This window comes from Diplotaxodon limnothrissa, linkage group LG4 (assembly GCF_057381915.1).
Source record: "Diplotaxodon limnothrissa isolate DT_005_m linkage group LG4, D_limnothrissa_male_GT1.1, whole genome shotgun sequence".
Lineage (NCBI taxonomy): Eukaryota > Metazoa > Chordata > Actinopteri > Cichliformes > Cichlidae > Diplotaxodon > Diplotaxodon limnothrissa.
The window spans coordinates 22222669-22238257 of NC_140599.1; the positions used below are offsets into that span (position 1 = coordinate 22222669).

General features: G+C 40.3%; 2 protein-coding genes across 5 annotated transcripts; one reads left to right on the forward strand and one right to left on the reverse strand.

The window, feature by feature from the left end:
* Positions 1-784: 784 nt before the first annotated feature.
* Positions 785-4375, reverse strand: LOC146633771 (protein VCF1). The gene is made up of 3 exons (XM_085352486.1): positions 3836-4375; positions 3279-3396; positions 785-1749 (listed from the first exon to the last, which is right to left on the reverse strand). The coding sequence occupies exons 1-3, from the start codon at positions 3850-3852 to the stop codon at positions 1537-1539; spliced, it is 348 nt and encodes a 115-aa protein (XP_085208612.1). The 5' UTR covers positions 3853-4375; the 3' UTR covers positions 785-1536.
* Positions 4376-5291: 916 nt separating this feature from the next.
* hid1a (HID1 domain containing a) lies at positions 5292-15175 on the forward strand. Of its 4 annotated transcripts, XM_085352489.1 has the most exons (20): positions 5292-5357; positions 6088-6237; positions 7121-7291; positions 7483-7485; positions 7983-8099; positions 8791-8897; positions 9028-9144; positions 11130-11337; positions 11426-11482; positions 11577-11717; positions 11810-11900; positions 11992-12143; positions 12245-12323; positions 12433-12597; positions 12712-12939; positions 14251-14402; positions 14483-14569; positions 14661-14752; positions 14861-15019; positions 15112-15175. In XM_085352489.1, exons 1-20 carry the CDS (start codon positions 5292-5294, stop codon positions 15173-15175), a joined length of 2406 nt encoding a protein of 801 aa, XP_085208615.1. The 4 variants fall into 4 exon arrangements, with proteins under 4 accessions (XP_085208615.1, XP_085208616.1, XP_085208614.1 ...); XM_085352490.1 differs by lacking the exon at positions 7483-7485 and having other exon boundaries at positions 7983-8109; positions 8798-8897; positions 14251-14349; positions 14502-14569; XM_085352488.1 differs by lacking the exon at positions 7483-7485 and having other exon boundaries at positions 14251-14421; positions 14505-14569.
* The last annotated feature ends 414 nt before the right edge of the window (positions 15176-15589 follow it).

Here is a 15589-nt window from a genome sequence, read left to right on the forward strand (position 1 = left end):
TCCCTTTTGATCGTTATTATATTCATTTGGAAATGGCTTCATCCAGTTGTTATTTAAAACAGTAACATTATAATTACATGCACCTTATTATAGATGATTCAGTCTGCATTAAGGGCTGAGTGGTCGACCAATCTTATCAGATAACTTTCACAAAACTTGCAATACAGAGGTATATTATTTTAGGTCTAATTGGAATTAACTACCTTACCCTAGCTCCCATGTTGGCCAGGAGGCTATTCTCGTGGTTTTCATGTCATTTCCCTGCCTCTCCAGTACTTATCACGTTCCACAAATAGACTTAAACGCCATTGAATTGGACTACAGTTAAAGATGTTGGTTCTTGTCCTGATCTGCACGTCTGCTGAGCTTTGCATTATGAAACATGTACAATTTCTGCGTCTGCTGCAGATTCTGGCTGAAGTGACCTTTCAGCTTACAGCTGATTTCGTACCGAGCCAGAAAAGAGCCTTCTTGGGATAACAGACTCACTGAAGGCAGCTGAAAGTTTCCCAGCTAGCAGAAAAAAGGTGGGGCTAGCTGGTTAGCAGTGCCTTGGCTTTCAAACTAAAATAACAAGGTACTGAATTGAGGAAAAAAAAAAAAAAAAAAAGTAAGCAAAAGCACTGGTCCATCTTTTTATTTATTTTTTTTTAAATTCAGTATCTTGTTATTATTAACATGAACTAACAAAAAGTGTGATTCAAGTGATCCACACATGGTAAATTTCAAAATCAGAAGTAAATTAAACTACATGAAAATGAACACAAGAATGCAATGGCACTGAAAATATTTTACCAGTCAAACTGTTGGAAATTCTCTGTAGTGGAGTGTTATCAATCCTTCAAAAATGTGACCTTCTCCGTGACCCAACTCTAACACGTTTGATTGAGATGCATTTACAAAACAGTAAATCAGGTATTTAAATAATTAAGGGTTGAAAAGATCTTGTCCTTTGCCAAGTTAACAGCCATGGTTTCTACAGCCCCCCATAAAGTAGTCCCTGTCTGATTATGAAAGCAAATGAGCAGTCCAAGACAAGTGCAAATCCTCCCTGAGACTGGTCTATGTACTTACACAGACATCTGATTCAGCATTTTACAACCCCCATTCCCCTACTAGAAGCCTAAAGCAGTCACACTGACCAGCCTAAAATTGTGTATGGTGGCACCTTGACAGCTTGCTTTGTTTTCACACAACATTTAAGACAAAATACATGGATTCATCATCATCTTCTAGTCACAATAAGGCTCATAGAGAAGCACGTAAACCAGACTGGTCGGAAAATAAGTGGATCAAAAGAATGGTTGTTGATCACAGTTATTATTGCTAAAATGATTATCATTATGATTTATTTTAATGATGAACCATCCTCAGACACATGACCAGATGCTGGTCTCCATCCACACATCTATAGAGCTGTGACATACCACAGTGGAGATGGGTGGGGAAGAGATGTGTGAAGTGACTCAGCATGTGATCCTCATACTCATCTCAGGGCTTCAATCCTCTGGCGACAGACAGAGGGACGTTATGTCATCATGTGTCTCTCAGGTGACCTCGGTTTTGAAGGCTCTGGAAGTGGGCATCCTTCAGGATGCGGTTGATATGCAGGTAGGACACTGGGTTCGTGGGCTCAAAAGAATTGCCCACACTAAGCGGACTGCAGGGGCCCTGAGCACACTGACTGACGCAGCTCCCAGCTGCACGTTCAGGACTGCTGATGCTGCTGCTGCTCTCACTGTTGGATGACTGAAATGCAGATATTACATTACCATTAGAATGTTAGAATCCAGGGTCTGCACATCAACGTGGAATTTAATATCATACAAAGTGAAACAGATACTACTTTAAATCTGCATCTAGTAAAATTCAAAGCTCCTGACTAAAAATAAAATTAAATACTACAAAGTTAAAATACCACATGTACACAGACTAATACAGGAAAACAGAGGGATATTTCAAACTAAGGAACAAGCAGTCATGATTTTACAACAGTTTCATCTGCACAGTGACATTATGGGTGCAAGTAAGTGTACTTGTTTTCTTTTATTGCAGATTTGGAAAACTGACATGTTTCAGGTCAAACCAATTTTAGCATTAGACAAAGATAACCTGAATGAACACAAAATGCATGTTTTAAATGATCTTAAATCTTAATATCTTTAATTGAAAGTTTTGGAAAATAAGGTTTGAGTTTCATTAGTACCAGCATAAAATTTAATTTGTACATCAACATCATATCCATCTATTCTCTACTGCTTATCTTTTTTTCAGGGTTGCAGGGGTGCTGGAGCCTATGCCAGCTGTTATAGGGCAAGAGGCAGGGTGCACCCTGGACAGGTTGCCAGTCCGTCGCAGGGCTAATACACACACACACACACACACACACACACACTAGTTGCACCCGCATTCATATCTATGGGCAATTTAGAGGTTCCAATTAACATATCCCTATTAACTGCATGTCTTTGGGCTGTGGGAGGAAGCCGGAGTACCCGGAGAGAACCCACACAAACACAGGGAGAACATGCAGACTCCACACAGAAAGACCCCGGCCTGATAGTGGAATTGAACCCAGGACATTCTTGCTGTGACAGAACAGTGCCAACCACTGTGCTGCCAACATTACATTAAAAGTCAAATATGGTAGGTAACGTTTAAGGGAGAAAGTCTGTTGATCAGTTTGTGCCATGAAGCTCAAACACACTAGTCAATGCAGTCGGACTTATCTAAAAACACACAAGCAAGTCCACCTTTGAATGGCTCAAGAAAACAAAAAAATGGACAGCTTTGGACTGACCTAGTCAAATTCTAGACTCAAATCAGATTCGGATGCTTTGGGTTTGTCCTGAACTCGAAAAGTGCTCAAAAACCTAGAGAGTGTAGCTGAATTAAAACAATTCTGTAAAAAAGAAAGGGCAAAAATTCATTTACAGTAATGTGAAGGACTCGTAGCCAGTTATCAAAAGCTAGACTGCAGTTCTTGGGTCAAAGGATGGCACAAGTAGTTATTAGGTTTACTTGTTCACATAGGGCCAGGTAGGTTTGGATAGCTTTTTCCCCTTAATAAATGAAACCATCATTTAAAAACTGCACTTTGTATTCACACCAGTCATCTTTGTGTAATATCAAAATTTTCTTAATGACATGCAAAAAAATGAGAAATGCTTATTCTGCATTTCTATTCAGGTTTCTGTGAGTATCATGTTACCTTCCCTCTATAGTTTCTAAATGAACTGAATAACATGCTTAATGCAAGTTTCAGTTAACGCTTGTACCTCAGAGTCCCAGGCATCACGCCCTGGCTCAGGAGAGATGGGATGTGCTCTGGTCTGCCTTTTGGCTTGGGGCACCAGGTGGCCATTCTCCTCATCACCACCACTGTGCTGCCGTTTCCTGTTCAGGTAGAAAGCCAAAATAGGTAAAGATTAATTTGGCCTCACCAACTTATTAAAAACAAGTGTAAGCAACATATGAGACCTAACTCCTCAGTTAACTGTAGAGTAGACGAATTTAAAAGCAATGACTTATCCCTGCTACAGTGTATACATGACGATTATTATGCAAAGTCACTGCAAGCTGCCATTGTTATATTCAAGACCAGCTAGCTCGGTATATTCTCAACGGTACTTCGAAGACACCATAGACCTACAGCACTACAGTTGTTAAAGTAATACAGTTGCTGTGACCAGTTACGGTTGCTGGAACCATGCTTATTTTGTTAGCATATTCAATATTTTACGTGGGTCCTGCAACAAAGGCCACGGAAACGTCGAGCCAACTCTCGTTCAATCACTACTCAATCTACTCAAATGGAGTTATATTGTAAGCTCACCTGCTTTCAGTCAACATATGATAACACTTGAGCAACCTAAATGAGATTCTTCTTTTTATTTTCTTCTGAGCAGACAGGAGGAGCCGGTTGGCTGTCGTTTGCTGGTTAACGGAGCTCGTTTCCTGTCTGTCGACGGCCTGTTAGTTTAGCTAACTTTGCCTGATTAGCTAATTACGCTCAATAACAATGCGATACGGTTTTCCATTTCAGTCACAGTGCCAAAGACATCAGTTAAAGTGATAAACCACACAAAAAAATCAACGTGGCGCTAATTGACAACAAAAAAAGATCAGGCGTTGACGAGCTAGGTAGTTAACAAGCCTGTCCTAAAGCGCTTTATCATAGGTTCAAAGCTAATGCTAACGTCACCGCAAGCTAACGGGAATCCTCTTATCATATGTTAGCTAACTACAGCACGCAGTACAATTTTTACTCCCTTTCGGAACTATTGCGCTCTTAAATCGAAATAAAATTACTAGCGTTCAAACTCAACCTAGCCAACGATACTTGCAACTGATAACACGCACAACCAACCGCAACTGTTGTGTTTACATGGCACCGCGCCTGCGCAAAGACCAATTATGGTGCCTTTAAAGACCAATAGGAAAAAACGAACCCTAACTCACATGGCTTTGTTTTTTTGGGAGAACAAAGCATATATATATACCAATATAGACGTGAAGGTTAATAACAAGGGCAACAGAAATAAGCAACAGAAAATAAAGCTAACTTGTGTAATGCATGCTTTTCCTTTTTCATAAGTAAAAATATGAGGTGGCTTGGGACTGAAAGGAAGAACGCCTAAAGGTAACAGTATTCTAGCAATTATAGTGTGAAATTTGTACATTCGCTTTAGAAGCAAGTTTTTGGTTCGATGTCAGTCAAATGCACAAATCTCTTGCTCTTGTTCCCGGATTCTGTGGTAACCGAAAGTAACAAAGCATTCAGAGACTTACGTTCTACACAAGAACTGACTTTAAACAGCACATTAACCCTGAAAATGTACTGATCAAGTCAACCCCATTTATACCACATTAATTTCCCCATAGGATGTCGCCATTTGCAAACACATTTATTGTCATAATGTTTGTCTTGAGGGCTGAGACTATTAAATAGAAACAAGTCAACAAAGCAGTAAGCTGAAGTCTATTTCCACATATACCTTCTTATGGATATTTTATACTGAAGAGTAGACGTGCAGATTAGGTTGCCATGTATTATATTGTATTTTCTGTTGTATGGCAGATAGAAGGCTTAAAACAAAATATCCACTCTGAAGTAAGTGGCTGGCACATTTTCAACCCGGAAGTTGCAGTCTGTAGTGCAGCCTGCTTGCCCAGTCAGCCAATAGAGTGAAAAATTGTCTCCGCCAATGACTCGAGCGAAGGACGAAGGTGAGATTATCAGGGATTGTCAGTAGCGGCGGTCCTTCTGTGTATAAAGGCAAATAACCGCAATGGGCAGCACCGACTCTAAATTGAACTTCAGGAAGGCAGTGATCCAGCTCACGACCAAAACACAGGTGGGTTATGAGCAGTTTATATATATATTCTATCCAACTAAATAAATCGTTAAAAGACAGAGCCAGTGGGCGCACCGAAGAGCATCGTCGACGAGATGAAGGGATAACGCTTGCGACGCAGGAGCAAAAGAAAATATATATAAATAAAAATAAACTAATCTCGTGTTGCATGCAGCCTTTTCGGGTCACGTCTGTTTATTATTTTGCAGATTATAAATATTTATCACCTGAATGTAACGCGGCAAACAGGCCTGTGTCGTATTTTTATTAAACTGGATTAAATTGTCACAGAATCTGTTTTGTCAGTCACCGTAATTTGTTTTTGTTTGTTTGTTTGTTTTTTGCTTGTTTGGTTTTTCAATGCTGTACGCGTTCAGTTCAGATGATTATACATTATGGCGTACAGCAAAATCAAAGGTGATGACGTAGGTCTGGACTACGTTTGCAGATGCGGCAGGTGGACTGTGCCGTCAGTGTCACAGATACTGTTTGCGCTGCTGCTAGAACAACCAATTGTGTTGACATTGCCATGAGCTCTGATTATGTATAAATAAAGGATAAGCGTGTACATCTTTGTATGAAGGTAAAGGTCTCAGATGCGATTTTAATGCTGTGCAGCGCAAGATCAAGGCTGTTGTAAATAAAATAAAATAAAATAAGACGTCTGGCCGAGGTTAAATGCTCAGCTTTGCTTCAAAGGGAACTGAAATGTGCACATATTTTTCTCCAGCCAGTGGAAGCCACAGACGATGCCTTCTGGGATCAGTTCTGGGCAGACACCACCACCACGGTCCAGGATGTTTTCGCACTGGTGCCAGCTGCAGAGATAAGAGCTGTTCGAGAGGAGTCCCCCTCAAATTTAGCGACCCTTTGTTATAAAGTAAGCATTAAATAAACTCTCGGCGCATTTTGTGTTACATAATGGAATGCTGTTGTTTGGAAACTGTGCTTTATTTTGACTGCAGAGCCCTGCACAGGCTCTTAGATGTCTGAATAAATGAGTCAGCTCCCCTTCCTTTTCCCGTTGCTTCCCGTCTCTAGCCACCAGCTTCCGTTTTGAAGCTGCCTGTCAGAAACAAACACAGTGGGGCTCACAGCATAATTAAATGAAGAGGTGGGGATGAGAGCCCTTGAAAGCTGAGCAGGTTCAAAGGGGTTCTTGCTTATTTTTAGCTTGCTTATCTGCAGCGTGTATTTGATTAAATTTAGATAATAAATCACCAAGTAAATTTTTGTTTTTGGTCCAAAAATTGCAGATACAGAGATTAAGTATGCTTGTCTGTTTGTTGGTAAGACTGCTGGTGCTTAACATGGTGCCATGTTTCCTAACAAACAAATGAGCATGACTCTTGATAACTGCTATAATATCTTTATGTCCTCAAACTAAAAGTTGATTGGAAATTATTATAATCATAGATTAAAATCTATGATTATGGATGGATAGCTGTTTTCCTCATGGTGACATTCTGGTTTGGAAAGAATTCAGTGTTAAAATAATTATATTATTTCAAAAAAATGTTATAAAACACTATAGATCCTTGATGTGTGGTGAGGTGTGCTGTGTGGGTCATGCTTCATTAACTAAACAAGTTCTAGCACCAGTGTAGCTGAAGCATATTCACTGTTTTTAAATTGAATTAAAACACAATATCAAACTGAATTAAATGATCAGTTCCATATATCAGTACAGAAGATGTAGATACTAGATATTATGTTCCATACTAAATATAATCACCCACTTACAATGTTTCTGGATTCTTCAGGCCGTGGAGAAGCTTGTCCAGGGAGCAGAGTCTGGTTGTCCCTCTGAGAAAGAAAAGCAGGTAGTCCTGAATTGCTGTCGCATCCTGACCCGCATCCTTCCCTACATCTTTGAGGACCAGGACTGGAGAGGATTTTTCTGGTCCACAGTGCCTGGTGCTGGGCGGGCTGGGGTGAGTTGGCATGGGAAAAGGAAGATCAGTTTGTCACAGATTAACATTGTGTATCCATGGTTGTATGGAAGAAAATCGAGGCACACACTGGAGAGGTCACCAGTCTATCACAGTGCTCACAAGGCTGGATCAGGAGTTAAGAAAATAGATAGCTAGATAAAAATATTCATAAATATACTCATCACATTCAGCGGGTTTTTAAATCACTTGTAACACTAAATACTGCTTTTGTTTGTTTCTAAAAAAATATGACAGAGTGTCAACAAGCTTCTCGGAAGCTTTCTTATTTTACTTATATAAAGATGGATTCACCTAATAAATTAGTTGCAATGTTCCCTCTAAGCTGAGCGCGTGAGCAATCGCATACTGCTGACACGGTCTCCCCACACAGAAAATCACACACACAAAAAGAAAAAAAATCCAGCCTGAATTGGAATTAAAGTAAATACATGTATTTATTTTATTTCGCTGATTTTCTGTGCGCGGAGACTGTGTCAGCAGTGCGCGATTGCTCATGCACTCAGCTTATAGGGAACAGTGGTTATAAGCCCTGTGCTTTCCCAAGTGGGAATGCTTTATTCCAGTGAACCTAAATTCCCTCATTCCAGATATAAAAAGGTGTATTCTCTTCCTTTTCTTTAAAAAAATGTAAATATTTTTGAAGGATTCCACTTTTTCCACATTTTTTCAGACAGACGAGCTGGATGATGATGAAGGAGCTCGACCACTGGCCGAGTCGCTGCTCCTGGCTATCGCTGACCTCCTCTTCTGCCCTGACTTCACTGTGCATAGTCACAAGAGGGGCCCTGTGAGTAACAGCTGTCCTTCTGACACGGTACAGTCCAGTGTCATTAATTTGTCATCCTACCTCCATCCAGCAAAAGAAGTTACTGCTGACAGAATAGTGCAGCACAAACATTTATTCCTTGACCTTAGTCTCTAACATTGTTCCAGACGTTAGACATATTTCTTCAAGCACTGTTTCCTTCTTCCTGATCAAAGATTTCCCAACTAACCTGCCACTCAAGTTTGACCGAAGCACCGAGCTAGGTTCTGGTGGCTGATACTTTCTCAGCGACAAAGGAAGAATTCTCCATGAGTATGAAAAGAATGTTGCTCAGTCTGTAACTTTGAACTCCCCATTGCTGTTCATGTAATCATTTCAGTGCTAAGGTAGATGTCAGAAAAGTCTGTTATGGCAACTAAAGTGAAATTATCTTTTATATAAAAAGTGACAGCAACAGCAAATTATACCTACCCACAATCTGGATGGCAATGGCAGAATATTAGAATTCATATACCAGAAATCAGGTTTCATAAACTATTTCTTACCAGGAGTTAACAATGTTTGACAATGTCAATCTTCCCATTATCTACAATTGAGTCTAAGTCACTGAATAAATTACTTTGCAAATCTAAGACCAGGAAATGTAGCTATAAAGCTATTTGACTGGATTTTTTTTGTGTGTGTGTACGTCTGTGTGTGTGACTTTATCCAGGACTCAGTAGAGAGCATGCAGTCTATAGACAGCTGTGAATACATTTGGGAGGCAGGGGTGGGATTTGCACAGTCGCCCCCTCTAAACTACATCCATGATCTGAATAGGTGAGTTGGCCTCAAGTGTGTAAAATCTCATGTGTGGTAAAAGCTAAAATGTAATCTTATTTTTGTGTGTGTGATTTACTTTTCTTTTTTCTTTTTTGTCTTTTCTGTCTTTTCAATCTCCATCCTTCAGGACAGAACTGTTGAGATTATTACTGACCTGCTTCTCCGAGGCCATGTACCTCCCTCCTTCATCAGACAACACTATCCTCAATCCTTGGGTGACATTTTTCTGCTCAACAGAAAACAGGTAATGGAAAATAAAAGCACATGCACACATACAGCAATGATTTAAAAAAAAAAAAAAGAAAGAAGGAGAAGTACACAAATTTTAAAATCCAATTCTAAAGTTTTACTCACAGGACACGATAAAAAAAAAATGGCCCTTAGCACATCTCAAAATGAGGTAAATACAACCTCAGATGAACTATGGCATATGACAGCATGTCATTTATCACTTAACACAACTTAAACCAGACTACAGAAGCGGTGTGTGACAAAACCAAGTACATCCTTACTGGTTCCATGGGAATTAAGAGCAGCCAGGTGCTGCTAACCAAATATACGTCATTAACTGATCATCAGCAAGTGCGACAACTTCTAAAAAAACAGATATTTTGGCAGTGGGAGGTTTATAAGGCACTTTCAATTGTTTTTCAGCGAGAGACATTATTCACAAGTGGAAAATATTGCAAGACAGCTACCAGTATCTTCAGGAGTGGGCATCCCAGCAAATTTACCCAAAGGTCAGACAGCACAGTGCTCACAGAAAGTGCAAAAAACCCAAGCTGCATGTCAGACTCAAAAAGAAAAAAGTTAATGTTTTTTCAAAGCGATAAGAAAAACACAAGCATCTTCTCTCTAAAAAGAATGGCTTAGATGTGAAAAGTTGCATCTGAAAACACCAGTGTCTTTTATGCAAACAAGACCAAAGCAGAAATGTTTGGTCATCATGCAAAGCACCACATTTAGAGAGAACCAAACAAGGCATATCAGCACAAACACCTCATACCAATTATAAAAGGTGATGATTTATGCTTGTTTTCTTGGGCACTTTGCAGTCACTGAGCTGACCCTGAACTTTTCTGTATACCAAATGTATACCAAAGAGTCAAATGTGGGGCCTTCTGTCTGATATCTAAAGTTTGGCTGAAACTGGGTTATGCATGTAAAGAAGAGTCCATAATGATGGAAAAGACTGATAAAGTCATAGAGAAAACAAGTAGTTCTAGTTATTGCTGATAAAGGCAGTTCTTCAAGCTACTGAATGGTGCATTTTCTTCAATTTCATATCAGTTTTTAAATAAATAAAGATAAAGTGTAATATGTCATGCTGTTGTTCATCTTAGGGTGACACAGTAAGGACTAGAAAATGTTTTAATAATTTCCTGATATGTAAACCTTAGAACTGACAGAAGGTTTTGACTATTTACCATGACACACACACACACACACACACACACACACACACACACACACACACACACACACACACACACACACACACACACAAATGTAGTGATGTACGCAAAAGGAGCCAAATGCAGACTATAGAGGCCAATCTTGCTAAATAATAATGACTTTTCTTCTAGTGGAGTATAAGTCAATACAAATAAAAAGCAGAAAATCGACCACTGAAACCAAGGAACCATAACAAACAGATCGGACTGAACAGGCTGAGAACACAGACGGCCTGGCAAAGGACAAAGGAAGATAGTGATTATAAATACACAGAGGGGTTATTGGTGCAGTGAGGAGGAACCTGGGACACACAGCTGAACTAAATCAGAATAATAAGTAAAATTAAAACATGACACTAGGAGACAAATGACAGAATAAAGCAGGAAATAACAAGACAGAAAAACACCTACCACAGAGGCTAAGAGCTGACAGCAGGATACAAAGAACACAGAGGGGGTAAAAGAAACCGAAGACTTAAGGAACTAAATATTAACAAACTACCATGAGAAGAAATCAAATACTTGTTCAGAAACCAAAAAAGCCTGAGAGTATAAACACAAAGAAACCAACCAAGAATAAGTGCTGAAAGTAAAATAATACAACACTCAAACTCAGTCACAAAAACCCCCCAGTGTTCGTGACATAAACCTTGCTATATCACCATGGTGATGTGTCATGGTTCAGTTATCTCTTAGATGTAAATAAAATTGCAAAAAATGAAAGATGGATTGCATGACATTTAGTGACATTGTCACCATCTTTGTTTGTCCCTAGACATGCTCTGCCTCTATTCACGTCTCTCCTGAATGTGGTGTGCGCTTATGACCCGGTGGGTTATGGCATCCCGTACAACCACCTGCTCTTCTCTGACTACCGGGAGCAGCTGGTGGAGCAGGCGGTACAGATCCTCATTGTGACACTGGAGCATGATGGAGGGATTCCCCACCCCCCTGCCTCTCCATCCAGCATAGAGGAACAAGAGGTAACTTCAAGACTGTGACGAAGACACTTGATGGCTTTATTGCATTTAATTAATGTTATTCAAATCTTTCTGAATTTGTTCGGCTCAGTCTACAGGACCAGAAAACCTGTTTGTGAATTATTTGTCAAGGATTCACAGAGAGGAGGTATGCATATCAGTGTTTCTTAAAAATCCTCCAATGTCATTACTTTAAAGACTGTATTGTGAAAATCTGTATCTTTGTGGTCTCCCAATGGTAGGACTTTGATTTTGTACTGAAAGGCCTGGCTCGTCTGCTGACCAACCCTTTGACCCAGACTTACCTGCCTAACTCCACCAAGAAGATCCAGTTCCACCAGGAGCTTCTGGTGCTTTTCTGGAAACTTTGCGACTTCAATAAGGTTAGAACAAAGATAAAGGCTTCTTTGGGGAGGCGATGCATTAAAAGGTGCTTTCATTTGACGTCACAATCTACTTTGTGTTCCCACTGCAGAAGTTCCTGTTCTTTGTCCTGAAGAGCAGCGATGTGTTAGATATCCTGGTTCCTATACTCTATTACTTGAATGACGCGAGAGCAGACCAGTGTGAGTCTCCTCAGTTGCTTCACTGCACATGACAAACCTCTACTAGAAGCATGCATTTAACAATTTCTGGTGTGATTTGTCTTTTCTGCAGCACGTGTTGGACTTATGCACATTGGTGTGTTCATTTTGCTGTTGCTGAGTGGTGAGAGAAACTTTGGCGTGCGCTTGAATAAGCCCTATTCTCTCCATGTGCCTATGGACATCCCGGTGTTCACAGGGACTCATGCTGACCTCCTTATAGTGGTAAGACACACCTGCTGCTGTGCTGAAATGGGAGTTTTCTTGATAGCTAACTAATTCAAATACAGTGAAGTTTTACAGCTGTGGCTCTGTTTGGTTTCTAGGTGTTTCACAAGATAATCACAACAGGCCACCAGCGTCTCCAGCCTCTCTTTGACTGCCTACTAACCATCATTGTAAATGGTAAATACGCATTTGATTTCAGATTTTGTTTTCAACATAACCACGCCATGACAATTAGTTGTTACAGTTTTTATTTCACACCCTTTTAATACTCCTGCTTATCCTTCAGTTTCCCCTTACTTGAAGAGCCTGTCAATGGTAGCAGCTAATAAACTGCTCCACCTGCTGGAGGCCTTTTCCACCACCTGGTTCCTGTTCTCTGCAGCTCAGAACCATCACCTGGTTTTTTTCCTTCTCGAGGCTTTCAACAACATTATCCAGTACCAGTTTGATGGTAAGAGAAAGCTGGAGACATTCAAGGCATAGATAGATAGATAGATAGATAGATATCTAGTTCTTTTGTTGTGAGATACATTATTTTCACAAGTGTCCATGTTTCTCTCCCCAGGAAACTGCAACCTGGTTTATGCCATAATTCGCAAGCGTAATGTGTTCCATCAGCTGGCTAACCTGCCCTCTGACCCCAGTTCCATCCAGAAGGCTTTGCAAAGGAAGAAGAAGTCGCCCGACGTCATTTCCCGCACCAGCTCCCAAGAGACTGTATCCATGGAGGGCTCACACCCTGCAGTGCCAGCGGAGCCCGGTACACTAAAGGCCAGCCTGGTTGCTATGCCAGGTAATGACTCTACGTGTTGTTTGTACGGTAATGTTGTAATTTCAAAACAATCTATTCACTGTGTGGTAGTCACAGCGCACATAACATATATCTTCACCGGACACATTTTTCCTTCAGAAGTCTTTTCATTTTTCATGGCACAGATTCAAAAACGGTGAGGAAAACATTTCTCTGAGATTTTGATCCATATTGACATGACACCACACAGTTACTGCACATTTATGGGCTGTAAATTCATGATGAGAATCTCCTGTTCCACCACATTGCAAAGGTGCTCTATAGGTCTACGATCTGGTGACTGTGGAGGCCATTCAAATACAGTCAACTCATTATCTTCTTCAAAAAACAGACATAATTTGAGATTCGTCACGTGGAGCGTTATCCTGCTGGAAGCAACAATTAGGAGATTGGTACACTGGTCATAAAGGGACTGATATGGTCATTAACAATACTCAAGTCCTCTGTGGGGTTTAAATAATACTCAGTTGGTAATAAGGGGCCCAAAATGTGCCAAGCGTTTATGTTGTTCACACCAAATTTTGTCTCTACTATCCGACTGAGACTTTGAGACTTAGCAGACCTGGAAGAGTTTTTCCACCAGCCCGTGTGAACTGTAGCTTCAGTTTCCTGTTCTTAGCTGACAGGGGTGGCACCTGGTGTGCTTTTTGTCGCTGTAGCCTATCTGCTTCAAGGTTCAATATTTTGTGTGTTCAGAGATGCTCTTCTGTGTATCTTGATTATAAGAAGTGGAATTACTGTTGTCTTCCTATAAGCTGAAAGCGGTCTGGCCATCCTCTTCTGACATCAACAAGACATTTCACCCAGAGAACTGCTGCTCATTCCATATTTTCTTATTTTTAGACCATTCTCTGTAAATCTTACTCAGACCAACACATCTGGTACCAACAACCATTTCATGTTCAGTCACTTAAACTACCCTTCTTCCCCATTCTGATGCTCGGTTGGAATTTCAGCAGGCTGCTTTGACCATGTCTACATGCCTAGATACATTGAGTTGCTGCCATGTTATTAGCTCATTAGATGCAAGCTGCTGAACATCTATAACTAATAAAGTGTCATGTATTTCATGTACATATGCACATCATGCACATGAAAATGACTGCCTTAGAACTAGCAGATTGAATTCATATGTCTTTAATTTAGTCTCTATGCATTTTTTAGTTACAACACAAAATTAGTTGGTGTTGCATTTAATTTTTTGGTAAGACTATAAAAGTAAAGTAATGTCGCCAGACACATCTGTAACGTATTCACTAATGTCCTGTGATTTATGATGCTGGTTTCCTGTAGGCATTGATAAACTGACAGAGAAGTCCCAAGTATCAGAGGATGGCACCATGGTGTCAGTTCCAAAGACAGACTCCCCAAACGCTGTCCACCCAGACCAAAGTGCAGTCACTGGGACCAGCGACACGGAGTCTAACTCAGGCAGGGACAATGAAGTAAGTGCCTTTTTATGGGGTGTATTGGTTTGCTCCAGTGGAAAGAGGATATTTCTAAATGCATTTATTCACACTATTAGGATGTTTTCTACACTGAAGCAGAAATGGAGAGAAGACGTTTGTCAAGTGCATCGTCAACGTCCTTTTGGGCTCCCACACCAGACTGGGTTTGCTTTCAGCCTCTCATTCAGTTTTTGTTAGATGTTGGATATTTAGAGGAATGAGAAGTCAATTTAGATTTGCTCGCTTTTATCCCAGGTCCTCTCTTGGAAATGTAAGCTACCCCTGCAGACCATCATGAGACTTCTACAGGTGCTGGTGCCTCAGGTGGAGAAAATCTGCATCGACAAGTATGCAAACACGTCACTTAGCTTTGATCGGACTGCAAAAAGCATATTCTAACTGTTTTGATATATTACTAAAAATGCTGTAAACGTCTACTGTGTCTTTCATTGCAGAGGTCTAACAGATGAATCAGAGATCCTAAAGTTTCTACAGCATGGCACATTAGTGGGCCTGCTGCCGGTTCCTCACCCCATCCTCATTAGGAAATATCAGGCCAATGCAGGCACTGCCATGTGGTTTCGCACCTACATGTGGGGCGTCGTTTATTTGCGGTGAGTTAGAAATTTTAGACGAGAATTATGGACACTGATATCCTCAAAAGCAAATTAAAACGAATCCATTATTTTCTTTTTTTCTGTTTCAGCAATGTTGATCCTCCGATCTGGTATGACACTGACGTCCGACTATTTGAGATCCAGAGGATGTAGACTGTCAATGAAAATGAATCTAGGGTTCTTCATCCCTTCAGTATCTGCTGGTTTTGTGGGAAACCTCATTGTGTTGAAACTATCCTTGTGAACCTGTTGCTTGCTTCTGACACCACCAAACTAGACAGGGGAGTCATTCAGATGAGTGGAGTAGAAATTTCTCTCTATATTAAGATAGAAAGTGTTTGAATTATCACTAGTGTCCATAAACAACTGTGTTTGTACATTTCTTCAAACCTTAAGACCGCAGAATGTTTGTCAAAGCACTGAGATGACTGGAGTGTTTGGTAAGGGCTGAGGCAAATTTTAGCAGTATAAAAGTGAAAGAGGGAACATTGTTTAACTTTCAAAGACGTGTAACATATCCTGTATAGCTCAAAGTTATCATTCCAATATTATTTGTTGTACTTGAAA

What these genes read in the sequence shown, in the direction of transcription:
- hid1a (XM_085352489.1), top strand. Translation starts at nt 5,292, where the DNA reads ATGGGCAGCACCGACTCTAAATTGAACTTCAGGAAGGCAGTGATCCAG. An exon ending in CAAGGATTCACAGAGAGGAG is followed by an intron (nt 11,483 to 11,576) that starts GTATGCATATCA and finishes TCCCAATGGTAG; the next exon opens with GACTTTGATTTTGTACTGAA. An exon ending in TGGGGCGTCGTTTATTTGCG is followed by an intron (nt 15,020 to 15,111) that starts GTGAGTTAGAAA and finishes TTTCTGTTTCAG; the next exon opens with CAATGTTGATCCTCCGATCT.
- LOC146633771 (XM_085352486.1), bottom strand. An exon ending in GTGATGCCTGGGACTCTGAG is followed by an intron (nt 1,750 to 3,278) that starts GTACAAGCGTTA and finishes TCTGCATTTCAG; the next exon opens with TCATCCAACAGTGAGAGCAG.